Source organism: Leptopilina heterotoma, unplaced genomic scaffold (assembly GCF_015476425.1).
Source record: "Leptopilina heterotoma isolate Lh14 unplaced genomic scaffold, ASM1547642v1 Lhet_73, whole genome shotgun sequence".
Classification (NCBI taxonomy): Eukaryota; Metazoa; Arthropoda; class Insecta; order Hymenoptera; family Figitidae; genus Leptopilina; species Leptopilina heterotoma.
This window is the reverse complement of record NW_025111169.1, coordinates 633107-648677: the sequence shown is the minus strand read 5'-3', so window position 1 is coordinate 648677 and position 15571 is coordinate 633107. Positions and strand designations below refer to the sequence as shown.

Below are 15571 nucleotides of genomic sequence, written 5' to 3'. Positions count from 1 at the left end.
TTGGCCAATCGGAAACATTTCTTGAAAACCCATAATGGCGCCATTATTTTCTGAAACAGTTTGGCTTTATGGTTTTTGAACGGAACTCTCTCCTCAAGAAGACATTCGATAAAATAACAACTCCGATTAAATAATAAAATAAAAGGTAAGTAACATTATTGATAGATATTGAATTTGAAGAGTTGTGTATAGAATTTTTGAAAGAAAGAGGTGAAAATATTCGGATCATTCCGAGAATTCTTGAAAAATAGGTTATGTTTTTAATTTTAATACATTTTATAAATACTCGGGGTAATTAATATTTCTTTTATTAACATTGTGCTTATATTGTAGTCTTTCTAATTCAGTTTACGACTTGTAATGTTATACTATCAAAAATTAATGATTTCTAAAAATTGCAAGTTACCTTTGTTCTTCTCACTTACACAAACACAACAATGATATCATTAGGTCAATTTGTCAGTTTCCTAAAAAAAGGAAATTTCTATTCTTTAAAAGAGACAAAAAAAGATACAATTAAAAAGGTCAAATTATCTATTAACTTTTTTTTTTTTATTTTAACGTTCAATTTCCATTAATTTATCAAAAAAATTAAAAGTGGGGGATATTTTTATTCGACAGTGAAATTGCGTCATTATTGCAATTTATATCCTGTTTCTCAAAATGTTTAAACTTTTATTTACAGAAAATGTCTAAGGCTTTTAGCTCAGCACGTTTTAATGGAGAGGCTGATAATTTTTTCGATTCTAACTTCACTCGTGACATCAATAACCGAATGCGAGTGCCAAAAAATATTCAAGTAAATGGCGAATTTGCTGATGAGGAAAATAATAGCACAAATGGATCAACTTGGAGTCAAATATTAGCGAACGATAAATACGAAATGCACGTTCCGGATAGAATTCTTGTCGTTGGTTAGTAAAATAGTAAATCTGACGAAAAAAAAAATTCTATTGACAGAAAATTTGTTTATCATCTATTTGTACTTTTTAAAATTTTATCTTTATTATTAAAATTTTCACTAAAATGTTTATTTTACAGGACAAGAACAACATATAGGAACTAAATCGATTCCAAGGGAAATAACTTTGGAAAATGCTGTTCTAAAACCAGCAGATACAGGTTTAGTGCGAATGCAGGTTAGTTTGTTTACTTTTTCTCTTTTTTTTAATTTACTTTTTTTCTAGATTTTACAATTTTTGTTTATTAGATTATATAGTTTATATTATTAGTAGATTTAAATTAAATTATTAAGGTGTAAGAAAGTGAAGATGTAAATGCTAAAGGTGTACATTTTTTTTAGACTCCACCTAGAGTTTTGACATTAGACAATCATTACTTTCCGATGCTAGATGATGATGATGAGGATATGCCAGTGAATGAACCTTTGGAAATGGTAACTGCAACTCCCAAGACTAATCGACAATATAATGACAATCAAATTACAAGACACGTGAGGTATGAGAAATATAAATAAAAATATTTAAATTAAAAATTAAAATTTAGTGTTGAAAGTTTTTAAATGAAAACAATTCAATTATTTTCAACAGATTTTGTAAAAATTCTTGCATGATTTCGATTATGTTTATAAATAAGAAAATTCTCTTCTCAGAAATTAAATTATTTTATATACAATTTTTATAAAATTTCTCGAAAAAATTCATTTATAATATTAATTTTTAATAAATTTAATTAAAATTATATATGAGAATTTAAGTATTATTAATACAATTTTAATTTTTGTCGAAAAAATTTTCAAAAGGCAATTATTCTTTTTAATATTAATATAAAAGCCTTCGCAGGAATTCAATTATAATAAAATTTCTCCAAAGAATCGAATTTTCTTTTTAATTTTAATAAATTCTTCGCAAAAATTTAATTAGTTCCATAAATAATAAAATTGTTTAGATGAATTCAATTATTTTCAATGAAATTTTAATAAAATTGTTTAGAGGAATTTTCAATTATTTTCAAAAATTTTTTAAAAACCTTTTATAAGAATTCAATTATTATCAAAAATTTTTATAAAAATTCAGTAATATTTTTAATACAATTTTAATCGAATTACTCGGAAGAATTTAATTATTTTCAAAAATTTCCATAAAATTCTTCGCAGAAATTCAATTATTTTCAAAAAATTTTATAAAATTTTCCCCTCGAATTCGATTATTTTTATAAATAATAAAATTCTTCAGATGAATTCAATTATTATTAATAAAATTTTAATAAAATTCTCCGCAAGAATTCAATTATTTTGATAATAATAATAAAATTTTTAGAATTCAATTATTTTTCAACAATTTTCATAAAAATTCTCTGCAGAAATTCAATTATTTTTCAAAAATTTTCATAAAATTCTCTGCAGAAATTCAATTATTTACAAAAACTGTAATAAAATGCTTATAAAAGAATTTGAATTATTTTCAACAAAATTTTAATTAAATTTGTTGAAAAAATTTACAGAAAGTCCATGTTTTTAAAAATAATAAAATTCTTTACAAAAATTCTACTATTTTCAATAAAATTTGAAAAAAATTTCTCGAAAGAAATCAATAATTATTTTAAAAAATTATTCTTCAGAAAAATTCGATTTTATGCAAAAAATTTAGAAACTTCTTTACAAAAATTCAATTATATTTTTAATACAATTTTAATCGAATTCCTGGACAGAATTAAATTATTTTTAAAAATTTCGCAGAAATTTAATTATTTTTAAAAATTTTTTATAAAATTCTTCCCACTAATTCGATTATTTTCATAAATATAAAAATTCTTCGCAGAAATTCAATTATTTTAAAAAAATTAAGTAAAATTCTATATATAAAAATTGAATTATTTACATTGAAATTTTAATTAAATTCTTTGAAAAGCTTTGCAGGAATTTAATTATTTTAATGAAATCGAAACAATTCAATTGTTTTAAAACTTTTAATAAAATTCTTTGCCGAAATTAAATTATTTTCTAAAATTTTTATTAAAATTTTTTCCACGAATTCGATTATTTTCATAATTATAATAAAATTCTTTGTAGAAATTCAATTATTTTCAATACAATTTTAAAAAAATTCTTCAGATAAATTCAGTTATTAATATAATTTTATAAAATTCTTGGCAGGTATTCAACTACTTTTATAGTAATAATAAAATTTTCAGAGAAATTCAATTATTTTCACAAATTTTTGTAAAATTCTATGTATAAATTAAATTTTTTTCCACGAATTCGATTATTTTTATAAATAAATAATAAAATTCTTCGTAGAAATTCAATTATTTTCAATACAATTTTAATAAAATTTTTTAGATGAATTCAGTTATTAATATAATTTTATAAAATTCTTGACAGGTATTCAATTACTTTTATAGTAGTAATAAAATTTTCAGAGAAATTCAATTATTTTCAAAAATTTTTGTAAAATTCTATGCAAAAATTAAAGAATTCCGGATTAAAAATTATAGAAAAAGTTACAAGAATTTCAAGAGTGATAAAAAAATTTAAAAGGTTTAAAATCAATGTTCTAAAAGATTAAAATTCTGAAGAAGTTAATTTTTTCAAAAAATTTTATTAACATTTTTTTGAAATAAGTTTAATTTTTTTATCTAATTTAAAAATTTTCCATTTTTTGAAATATCATGAAATTGAATGTGAATTTCAGAAAAAAATTTAGGTAAACTCTTTTTCATTGAATAAATAATTGAATTCTGAAGGAATTTTTCTCAAAAATTATTAAAAATTAATATTATAGATAATTGATTTAGAGACGAATTTTAGTTAAAAATTCTTAGAAAACAATTGAATTGAAATAATGAAAATAATTATAGAGAATTTAGAGTGAAAGAAACTATATGATGTTTTGAATAAGTTTTCAATTAAAGATATTCGAAAATAAATGTATTGCATACATTTTTTTGTGTTTACAATTAGTTTTAGAGTAAAATAAAATATTCTTTAGACTCATGGAAAAAGTCAAAATTCTGTCTGGATATCAGGGAAAAATAAAATCAAATATTTCCTTCAACCCTGATAAACAAATAAATAAATATTGATTTTAACAAAAAGACTAAATTTCCAATTCGTTTATTTAGAGAACAAACGCCGTTCAATACGACATTGGACGTGACTCTTACACCAAGCGAGGAAGTGCAACATTTACGACGTCAAGTTGGAAAATTACATCGACGAATAATTGCAGTGGAATCCCAAATAATGCAACGTCAACAAAGAGATAAGATTCTTTATGCAATATCCTTAACTTACTTCTTTCTAAAGGCTCTCTCGTGGTTGACTAGAAATTAAAATTCCATCCAAATGTCAAAAAGAGAAAAAGAATACCATCAGTAAAACGAAACACGCAGTGTAATCGGATAAATTATCACACAAAAAAAACTGTTCACTACTGCTCGATGATAAATCTTGATTTCGAAAATCATTACGGAGAGACTTTCCGGGAAATGACCTTCAACAGGAGCTTCAACAAAAACATTAAAAGCATTTGCACTTGTGCTCCATACACTTGACAAAAATACTGTTCTGATTTTCGAGGAAAATTTGAGTTTTGACAGTTTTTTCGAAGTTCACATTTCTGTAAATGAGGATTCATTTTTCCCTTTCTAATTAGTTTTTTAAAAAAAAACAAAAATTAGTTTATTATTATTTGGACTTGATATGTTCAAGATTGGATTTTTAATGGTAAACGCGCAGTGAGTAAAAAAAAAATGAATTAATACATTGCGTGAAAGGCTAATTTTTATTATTTAAATTTTTTCAAATTACGGCCAGACGAAGAAATATTCCAATAAAAGTAGTAATAAAATGCAATTAGGAAGTATTTTTTAATTTTAACACTACTTCGAAAAATTGAATATAATTTGAATTACATAAACTTAATTTGACTTTGAATTTAAAATGAAAAAAGAATGCAAAATTTTTCGTTAATTTAATTTAATAATTCTATTTTTAATAGAAAATTGTAAAAATAAGTTTATACTACTTTTTTGTAATATTTTTTCTCCATTTTTTTTTCTTTTTTTTCTATTTTCCCTCAATTTTGTATAATTATTCGAACTTATTTAATATTTGTTTTTTAAGAGTAATATAAAAAAGAAATTCGATTGTGCGAAGAGAAGTTATACAATAATTCAGCATTTTACGTCTTCTACGATTGATTTATTTTTATTAAGAGTTGTAGAGTCTTTAAAAAAAAATACGATTTTAACCAATCGCCTCTGTACCTAATATACAATATGCCATAAATATTTTAAAATTTATTCATTTTAGTGTTTAGATACGAGTCGAAATTAGATCGATGATTAATTGTAAATCTCAATTTCATTTTTGTTTATAAAAAAAAAAAAGAAAACAATCTTTAACACTAGTCTATTGAGTAAATAAGAGAATTTTTTTTTTACTTTTGGGAGAAAAAAGTATATTGCATTTTTTTTTGCAAATTATGTGTAGTGTCTTAATTTTTTCCTAATATTAATTTTTATGTTTCTGTAAAAATTAACTGTTATTCGTATACTTGTTATTTCCCATTTAATTTTTAAGTGTATAAAGGTTGTAAAGAAAAAGAGAAAATTAGTAAAAGGAAAAAGTATTATAAATAAATAATAGTCGATGACAGTAAAGAAATTGAGTAAAATATATTAAAGCAGTAACAAAAAAAAAGATAGTTTAGTGTATTTAAAAATTACATTATTCATTGATCATTCCTGTACTAATAAAAATGTATTTCATCGAAAGAAGAAGAAAAATCATTTTTCTCTTGAATAATATTTGTCAAAAGAAAAAAATGATTATTTCAAAAACTTTTTCTTCAGTGGAAGTGTTATAAAAGCCCGGAGTTGGAATGTTTGTTGTACTTGCCTAAGAGGCCATTAAAAATATATACTTGTACATTTATAATATATTCTTTTGTGATTATAGGCGAAAAAATAAATATAATTAGACAAACGAAATTTTTGTTTCTTATTTAATTTTTAATATAATTCACGTAATAATAACGATAATCGTGGAAGTTTTAAAGGAAAACAAAATACAACGATCTGTTGATATTCCTACATTAATTATTACAGATTAGACATATTTGTTTATAACAAATTGAATTTTACAACAAATATAATTTAATTAAATTACAAAATTGCGCGGGTTTTATAATCACGCTCATTGGCTGCTGAATACTTATTACAATTAACTTCCCATCCCTGCTCAGTTTTAAAAAACTATTAAAAAAACCGTTAATTAAGTATTTACATAAAAAATTCAGAGAAAAGTTTGTTTTGTTTATACTTAAAAAAAGATTTAATTGTAATTAATAGTGAAACTTGTAATTGAATTACGACGGAAGATCAATTAAGAAATTAATTCGAAACAATGGGAATAAAAATTATACAAATAAAACCACATCAGTTTCTTCAGACAGGAGTATTCAGAGAACACTGGACCTGGATTTGGATAATTGCATGAAAAATTAAATAACGGTAATATGAAAACTATAAATAAATAAGTAGATGCAAAAATTGTATCTTTTTAAAGGGATATATTTTATTTCTTTAATTCAAATATAATATATTTACTAAAGAATTCCAAGCTATATATTCTTTCTTCACAACATAACCTCTAATTTTATAGAATAGTATTTTAATCATTTTTTAGTATTTTATTCTTTTTCATACTGATTTTTAGCATTTTTAATTTATTCCATTTATTCCATCGAAATGTAAATTTATTTTCTCTTAGAATGTGGAGAATACTTTTCTTGTTTATTCAAAGTTTCAATTTTGTCTTCCATGTTATTATTTTCGTCCATTGCTTTTTGAAAAGCCAGTAATTTTGAATATCGAACAACCTTAAATTCAATATTATAAATTTTGTAGTATTTAATTTAAATAGTTCTAATTTTAATAGTTTCTCTCTATTTCAATATTTATAACAAAAAAGAAAAATTATATCCCTAAAGTTCTGAATGTTCAAATGAACGAAATTTATTTATTTCTTTTTCAAATTCAAATTTTTATTGTAATATTACGTCTTGTATTAAAAATCATAATGATTCTAATTGTTTAATTTTGTTTTTTCTTTTTAAGTCAGTAATTTTTGGAAATATTTGTATTTGGCAAAAAAATTCGTTTCTATTGAAAGAAAGAAATAAATTCTTTTTTAGATTTCTCTGCGGATAAAAAATTATTTTCTATTAATTTACCTCATTGTAAAAATGTGAATAACCAGTGAAAAGATTCCAGGCAATAGTTCCAATCATTATTAGAACTATTGACTTCTTGAGAAGTAATTTTTGTCCCTCAGTCACTTTTCGTCCAAAATTAAACATGACAATCTTAAATAAAATATGAAATAAAATATTTATTTATTCAAATATCAATTCTGAAACATTTATTCGAAAATGATTTTATAAAGAAAATTTTGATCTTTTTTTACCTATTTTTACTGGGAAAGAAAACCATTTTGCCAAATAGAAGTGAATTTAAGAGATATTGACATTTTCCTCCTTTCTATGAACATTTTTTATGTCACTAAATATTGCACCTTGTTTTCTAACCGAAATTATATTTTTTGAAATTTTGCTTTAATTTTGAATTTTAATGACAAGAAATCGAAACTGCAAATCAACTAAAAATGGACAAAAATAATAATTTCGATAAATGAAGATCAAATTTTTCGATTTTCATTTGTTATTAAGAATTTTTTATTTTTTTACGATAGCAATAATTGTTTTAGCAGTAATTGTTTAAAAAAACTAAAATCTAGGTATTTATTATATTTTTTTTAAACAAGAAAATAGAAAAATGAATATAATTCTATTTAATGGTAAAAGTAGACGCATTTTTATCTCAAAATTTTTTTTTGTTTATTTTCCAGTTTGGCGGCGTGGAGAACCAATAAAAGTTTCTCAATATTCTCTATAGATATAGCGCCGAAGATGTTGCTGGGGTCACTTCGGGCTCATTCTGACTCATCGTGGAATAATTTTTTTCTCTTACGATCACAATCTTTAAGTGGTTCATTTTAATACAAAAGCTTTAAGAGATTCTTGTACAATCTTTTCAAATTGTTACAAATTAACTGCAATATATCACTCTGAAGTGAATGTTTCAACTACTGAAGGCTAAAATTCACTGAAAAAAAAATATTATGTTTACTAACAATAATAGTAAGTATATAAGAGTGAAATAAATTTTCGCATTTTAAAGTAAGTATTTGTTTTGCGAAAAATAAGGAAAAATGTTTTCCTTTTTATTTTTTTTTTGTTATATTTTATTGTATTTATTTTGTTTTATTTTCTTTACTTTATTACCTATATCTATATAAATAAATGTAAATAAATAAATAAATTTTTTTTCTTTATTTTGTTACCTACAATATTTACTTTATTCTCCTTATTTTATTACCAATATTTTTTGTTACCTTCTCTATTTTGTCGTATTTTTTTATTTATTCAAATTATTTACTTTAAACAATCTCATTATTTAAATTATATTCTATAACTACTTTTATAGGTATTCTAAATAAAAATTGCAATTTTTCAGAAAAAATCGTGTGTTACTTTGGCAGTTGGTCAGTCTATCGTCCTGGAAATGGTCACTTCGATATTTCCTACATTGACCCTTCACTTTGTACACATTTAATTTACGCCTTTGCTGGACTCAATGAGGATGGTACCGTTAAAGTTTTGGATCCTTGGCAGGATTTGCCGGACAATGGAGGAAAAGACGGATACGGCAGATTTAATGCACTTCGTGAAAAAAGTCCATCGACAAAAATAATGATTAGCATGGGCGGTTGGAACGAAGGATCCAGCAAGTATTCCAGGTCCGTAAAATCCTCACTATACGAATTTATTCCCTAATTGTTTATTAATTCGAATTCTAATTTGAATTTTATATAAAAATTATAAATAATTTTATATAGAAATTATACATAATTTTATATGCACTGAAAAAAAATTTATTTGATTCAAATAACTGATTAATTGACTATTATCAATTAAATATTTATTTGAATCAAATAATATATATTGGACTCAATTAAATGGTATTTGAACCAATGATTTCAGTATTTGAAGCAAATACCATTTAATTGACTCTAATAAATATTATTTGATTCAATTAAATATTTAATTGATAATAGTCAATTAATCGGTTATTTGAATCAAATACTTTTTTTCAGTGTAGAGATTATAAATAATTTTATATAAAAATCTATATTAATAATCGTTGTATTCCGGTAATCTGTTCGCAGTTTGAAATTAGTTGCTGTTTGCTTTTTTTCCCTAACTTTTTAGTTATAATTTTTCTTTTTAAATGTTTACAATTCTTGTTAAGTATTTATAAAAAAAAATGTAAACATAATTGAATTCATTTCAAGAATTTTATCAAAATTTTTTCCATAATTGAATTCTTTCAGAAAAAAATATATTTAAAATTGTATTGAAAATAATTTAATTCTTGGCAAGATTTTTATAAAAATTCTTTAAAATAATTGAATTGTTTCTATTTTTTAAGAATTTATTTCAATATTCTTGAAAATAGTGGAGTTTTTTTTAATAATTTTTACTGAAAATTTTTCAAGTAATTGAATTTTATGAAGAATTAAATTATTTTCAATATAATTGTAATAAAATTCTTTGCAAAAAGTCAATTTATAAATAATAAAAATCTTCGTAAAAAAATTCAGTTATTTTTATATATAAATAATAAAATTCTTATCAGAAATAATTTTGTTTTGGCATGGATTCAATTATTTTAAAAAGTTTTAATAAAATTCTATTCAAGAATTCAATTATTTTCATAAATAATGAAATTTTCGATGTACTGAAAATAATTGAATTCATGTAAAGTATTTTTAAAAAAAATTGAATATAATTGAATTAATTTCAAGAATTTTTTTAACATTTTTGCAAATAATTGATTTCATTTGAGAAACTGTAATTAAAATTGTATTGAAAATAATTTATTTTCTTGGGAAGATTTATATTAAAATTCTTTGAAATAATTAACTTTTTTTTAATAATTTTAACTGAAAATTTTGAAAATAATTGAATTTTATAAAGAATTCCTTTCAAGTTTTTAAAATAATCGTGTTTATTATTAATTTTAATTAACAATTTTCCTATTAAATTATATTAAAATTATTCATAGAAAATTGAATTCTTTTAAACAATTTTATCATCGTTTTTGTAAATAATTACATTTTTTTTACATTTAATTGAATTTCGTAAAAATATTGTAATTTTTTTAAATAATTTTAATTGAAAATTTTGAAAATAATTGAAATTTACAAAAAAAAAATTTATTAAAAACCTTTGAGAACAATTGAATTGTTTAGAAAAATTATATCACAATTTTTTAAAATAATTGAACCTGTTAGAGAAATTTTATTAAAATTATCTTGAAATTAAATTTTTTCCTAGAAATGTTATTAAAATTGTATTGAAAATAATTAAATTCCTTTGAAGGATTTTATTATTTATAAAAATATTTTAATTCTTTAGAAGAATTTTCTTATTTATAAAAATAATTGAATAGTTTCGAAGAATTTTTTAATTTATAAAAATAATTGAATTGTTTCGCAGAAATTTTTTGCAATTAATTGATTTCTTTTTAGAAATTGTAATTAAAATTGTATTGAAAATAATTTATTTTCTTGGCAAGATTTTTATTAAAATTCTTTAAAATAATGGACTTTTTTAAAATAATTTTTACTGAAAATTTTTGAAATAATTGAAATTGACAAAGAATTTTATTAAAATCTTTTGAGAACAATTGAATTGTTTAGAAGAATTTTATCATAATTTTTAAAAATAATTGAACCTGTTAGAGAAATTTTATTAAAATTGTTTTGATAATAATTGAAATCCTCCGAAAAATTTAATTATTTATGAAAATAATTAAATTCCTTTGAAGGATTTTATTATTTATTAGAATATTTTAATTCTTGCGAAGAATTTCATCAAAATTGTTTAAAATAATTCAAATTATATAAAAGTTCTTGAAAATATAACATTTTTTAGTTTACAAACTAATAATAAATGGAATACAGCGTTCCGCGCGTATCATTTGCTATTATAAATAATTTTATATAAAAATTTACATTTTACAATTATAATTTTGTAATTACCTTTAGTTTATAATATTCAAAAACTAGAGTAATGAGCGATCCGGCAATTCGATCGAAATTCGTCGAGAATGTCGTGCAGTTTGTCAAGAAATACAAATTCGATGGATTCGATCTCGATTGGGAGTATCCGGCAAAACGAGGAGGTCATCCGGAGGATGTGGCAAATTTAGTTTTAGTTTTAAAGGAGATGAAGAAGAGATTCGATCAGGAGAATTTAATTCTGAGTATTGCTGTCGGTGCGGCCGAGATGACAGCAAGTATTTCATACGATATTCAAAATTTGTCGAAATACGTCGATTTTATCAATCTAATGACTTACGATTTTCATGGATCATTCGATTCCGATCATAAAATTGGACATCACGCGCCACTTTATGCTTCTTCCAGTGAAACTGGAGAGAAGAGAAAAATGAATATTGTGAGTAGGAAATTATTTACGATTCGTCGTGAAGAAAGCGAAGAAAATTACGAAAATACTAAATTATTAAATATTAAATTTATAAATTTATTTTTCTTCAAAATTTAGATAAATTATTTTTGATATTTACAGGATTCAGCGGTTAAATACTGGTTGTCTCAAGGGGCACCTGCCGAAAAATTAATTCTAGGAACAGGTTTCTACGGGAGATCGTTCACATTGGAAAATCCAGCGAATCATGAAATTGGCGATTCATTTACTGGACCGGGAACAGCTGGTCCTTATACGAGAGAAGCTGGAATTTTGGGATTCAATGAAATTGGAGAGATGCAAAAGCAAAAAACATGGAAACTTGGATTTAGCCAGGAGCAAAAAGTCCCTTACGCTTATCTCGATAATCAATGGATTGGATACGATAATTGCAAGTAAGAAATTGTATAATTATAAATCAATAGTTCATTTTTTTATTCATTTAAATTATTTTTACAAAGCAATACAGGGTTGCCACAAAAATTTAATTTTGTTCTTCCCAAAATTTCCCCTTATAAGAATATTATTTAATAATATCCGAGTCTTCGACTCGGAATGATCGATTTCTTCATGTTTTATAATAATTAAAAAGAACCGAGTGATAAAATCATTATTTTCTATTAAGAATATTGTTACTGAAACTTCTTCAAAGTTATTTTCATCATTTCCGATTCAATTCTTATTTTCTAGAATTTTTAACAAAAATTCTTCTTTAAATCAATTATTTTTAGTAATTTTTGAAAAAGTTCTTTAAGAATTTTCAAATCTATTTGTTTTCAATTCATTTTTACGAAATTTCATCAATTATTCGAAAATTCTTGAATTTTATATTTTAGAAAATAAAAATTTGAAATAATTTTAAAAAAAATTCAAATAAACTTTTTCAAAAAAATTAATTCCTACACAATTATTAATTCAAAATATGAAAAATTCAAATTTGCAAAGATTTTGATTTGAAACCTTTTCAAAATTCAATTATTTCTAAAAATTTACGTTATAATGGTTTTAATAGTCAATTATCTGAAATTTTAAGTAAAATTAATTTTTAAATCAATTTTCATTAGAAAATTCTAGGAGAATTCAATTATTTAAATACAAAAATAAATAATTGAATTTTCACAAAGAACTTTATCAACAAATTTTTGAATAATTGAATTTTTTCGACGAATTTTAATAAAATTTTTAAGAATATTTACATTTTTCGAGGACTTTGATTAAAATGAAAATAATTGAATTCCTGTGCAATTGTTATTATTTTTGAAAATAATTAATCCAGTTATTATCCTGAATACATTTGAAATAATTGAATGTTTAAAGAAATTTAAACAAAAAATTTTTGATGTAATTGAATTCTTTAGAGCAATTTAATTATTTATGAAAATAATCGAATCCATTCGAGTTATTTTATTATTCTTGAGAATAATTGAATTATTGCAAATAAATTTATGAAAAAAATTCGTAAATAATTGAATTCTTGTGTAATTTTTATTATTTATGAAAGTAATTAAATGTTTGCTATAAAATTTCCTATTTTTTAAAATAATTGAAATTACGACAAGAATTTTATTAAAATTTTTTGAAATAATTGAATTTCGAAGAAGAATTTTATTATTTATAAAGATAATTGAAATTTTGACGAGAATTTTTTTTTCCATTTTTGAACATAATTGAATTTTTGCTAAGAATTTTACTAATTTTTAAAATAATTGACATTTTACCCAGAATTTTATTAAAATGTTTGAAAATATTTTAATTTCGAAGAATTTTATTTTTTTTAAAGATAATTGAAATTTTGACCAGAATTTTTTTCAATTTTTGAACATATAATTGAATTTCTGCGAAGAATTTTATTAAAATTTTTGAAAATAATTGAATTTTGAAGAAGAATTCTATTATTTTTATAAAGAAAATTAAAATTTTGAAGAGAATTTTTAAAAATTTTTTTAACATAATTGAATTTTTGACAAGAATTTTATTATTTTTCAAAATAATTGAAATCTTGCCCAAACTTTTATTATGTAAAATGTTTGAAAATATTTGAATTTCGAAGAATTTTATTTTTTTTAAAGATAATTGAAATTTTGACTAGAATTTTTTCCAATTTTTGCAAAGAATTTTACTATTTTTGAAAATAATTGAAATTTTGACGATAATTTAAAAAAATTTTTGAACATTGTAATTGAATTTTTGAGAAGAATTTTATTATTTTTGAAAATAATTGAAATTTTGCCAAGAATTTTATTAAAATTTTTGAAGATAATTGAATTTTTGCGAAGAATTTTACTAATTTTTAAAATAATTGACATTTTACCTAAAATTTTATGAAAATGTTTGAAAATAATTTAATTTCGAAGAATTTTATTTTTTTTATAGATAATTGAAATTTTGACAAGAATTTTTAAATATTTCTGAACATAGTTGAATTTTTTCGAAGAATTTTATTACTTTTGAAAATAATTAAATTTCGGCAATAATTTGTAACTTAACTCCAAAAAACAATTCTTTTTTTAGTATTTTTAACTAATAAGCAATAATTTTTTGATTTTCCTTTAAGAATTAAGTTATTTAAATAGAAATTATTGTCAGAAATAGAAAAAATTGAAAGTTTTGTATTAAAATTCGTGGTAATTTCCTGGTTTATGATTCAAACCAAAAAGACACAAAAATTCAGAATTTTCTTATATGAATTCTAAATATTTAATTTTTTTCACTACTTTTAATAAAAATCCCTGACTTTTCCCTGATTTCCTCAATTTGTGGCAACCAAAATTTGCTTATAGACATTTCTTCAGTCCTCGTTACAAATAAACAAAAAGTAAAGTTTCTTTCCAAGTTAGTGGTAAATTACAATACGATAATTAGTAAATTAAAACCAATTTTTAATACGAAAAAAAAAATTTATACTTAAGTCGCAATAATAATTGTTTCATAATTTTAAAAAATGTATATTTTTTGAAGTTCTCTAACAGAAAAGGCTGAGTATGCAAAAAAAATGGGTTTAGGAGGAACAATGATCTGGAGCATTGAGACTGATGACTTCAAAGGAATTTGTGGAGATAAATATCCTCTTCTTAATTCTTTAAATAAATCATTACGCAATTAATTCTGCAATATTAGGAGAAGAAAACTACTTAATTTTCGTAATTTACTTATTTTTCTCATTTCCATTATCTATTTTCTAATGAATAGAATTTAGTCAATAATATTTTTGCATCTAGGGCAAGAAATAAAAAAAAATTATACTAAACTTATCAAATACTATATTTTTCCTTTAAAAATTAAATATTTTTACCCATTATTATTTATTAACAAAATGTTGAAAATTCAAAATTGCCGCAAAGAAAAGCGGAAATGGAAAATCCGTTTCGTTCTAATTGAAATAAAACGATAAAAGTATTGTTTTTTAATTCGAATTTATTTTCAAATTTGTTCTTTTTCGTATTTTCTGTTTTTCTTTTGATAAAAGAATTATTATTCTATATTTAAAAATAAAACCACCCACGCATACCGGAAGTGCATGTAACTGTAATTCTATTTTCAAATTTGTCCAACAGATGTCAGATCAACTTTTTGACAATATGGCGTCCGGTCAATAGACGGGGGGAGTTCTCGTCTCTCTCGTTTTCTGCGCCCAGGAATTAGGGGCCGAAGACGAAGCTTGACATATTTTGAAGTTCGCGAGTGTAAAAGAAAATGTACGAGGAATTCAGGTGGCACATCGATGGGGCACACTGAAACCTCATTAATTAGAAAAAAATCATGCGAATCTCTTGGACGAGAAATGCGAACATCGTAAACGACCGGGGGATTATTGTCGTTTAAAAGTGCGAGAGTTCAAGTTTCGCTTTATCGATGCAAAATGGCTTCGGGCGACAATGTAGACGTGATCGAAGTGGTCGAGACAAGTTTCACAGGCCCAGCCCAGGGTGGTGAAGACCATCTACGACCGCAAGATTCCGTGGAGGAAGACAGTGAGTTAAATTGTTTTTTTT

At 22.5% G+C, this 15571-nt stretch overlaps 3 protein-coding genes across 10 annotated transcripts in view; all 3 read left to right on the top strand.

Moving 5' to 3' along the window:
• Positions 1 to 18: 18 nt before the first annotated feature.
• LOC122510733 (transport and Golgi organization protein 11) lies at positions 19 to 5955 on the top strand. Its single transcript, XM_043625585.1, has 5 exons — positions 19 to 145; positions 686 to 914; positions 1042 to 1139; positions 1304 to 1458; positions 4084 to 5955. The coding sequence occupies exons 2-5, from the start codon at positions 689 to 691 to the stop codon at positions 4292 to 4294; spliced, it is 690 nt and encodes a 229-aa protein (XP_043481520.1). The 5' UTR covers positions 19 to 145; positions 686 to 688; the 3' UTR covers positions 4295 to 5955.
• Positions 5956 to 6277: 322 nt separating this feature from the next.
• Positions 6278 to 15263, top strand: LOC122510669 (acidic mammalian chitinase-like). 2 transcript variants are annotated; one of them, XM_043625475.1, is made up of 7 exons: positions 6278 to 6477; positions 7874 to 8165; positions 8542 to 8824; positions 11159 to 11549; positions 11682 to 11974; positions 14538 to 14719; positions 15134 to 15263. In XM_043625475.1, the coding sequence occupies exons 2-6, from the start codon at positions 8147 to 8149 to the stop codon at positions 14680 to 14682; spliced, it is 1131 nt and encodes a 376-aa protein (XP_043481410.1). In that variant the 5' UTR covers positions 6278 to 6477; positions 7874 to 8146; the 3' UTR covers positions 14683 to 14719; positions 15134 to 15263. The 2 variants fall into 2 exon arrangements, with proteins under 2 accessions (XP_043481410.1, XP_043481409.1); XM_043625474.1 differs by lacking the exon at positions 15134 to 15263 and having other exon boundaries at positions 14538 to 14997.
• The window catches only part of LOC122510667 (phosphatidylinositol 4-phosphate 5-kinase type-1 alpha), a 42143-nt gene continuing 41743 nt past the window's right edge, over positions 15172 to 15571 (top strand). For 2 of the 7 annotated variants that reach the window (XM_043625467.1, XM_043625466.1), the window contains exon 1: positions 15172 to 15550. In XM_043625467.1, the coding sequence (XP_043481402.1) occupies positions 15439 to 15550 (112 nt within the window). In that variant the 5' untranslated portion in view covers positions 15172 to 15438. The remainder of the gene's footprint in view (positions 15551 to 15571) is intronic. The other 5 variants (XM_043625469.1, XM_043625468.1, XM_043625473.1 and 2 more) reach the window with 3 other exon arrangements.

What these genes read in the sequence shown, in the direction of transcription:
- LOC122510669 (XM_043625475.1), top strand. An exon ending in GGATCCAGCAAGTATTCCAG is followed by an intron (nt 8,825 to 11,158) that starts GTCCGTAAAATC and finishes TTCAAAAACTAG; the next exon opens with AGTAATGAGCGATCCGGCAA. An exon ending in ATTGGATACGATAATTGCAA is followed by an intron (nt 11,975 to 14,537) that starts GTAAGAAATTGT and finishes TATTTTTTGAAG; the next exon opens with TTCTCTAACAGAAAAGGCTG.
- LOC122510733 (XM_043625585.1), top strand. Translation starts at nt 689, where the DNA reads ATGTCTAAGGCTTTTAGCTCAGCACGTTTTAATGGAGAGGCTGATAAT. An exon ending in GGATAGAATTCTTGTCGTTG is followed by an intron (nt 915 to 1,041) that starts GTTAGTAAAATA and finishes TTTATTTTACAG; the next exon opens with GACAAGAACAACATATAGGA. An exon ending in CAGGTTTAGTGCGAATGCAG is followed by an intron (nt 1,140 to 1,303) that starts GTTAGTTTGTTT and finishes CATTTTTTTTAG; the next exon opens with ACTCCACCTAGAGTTTTGAC.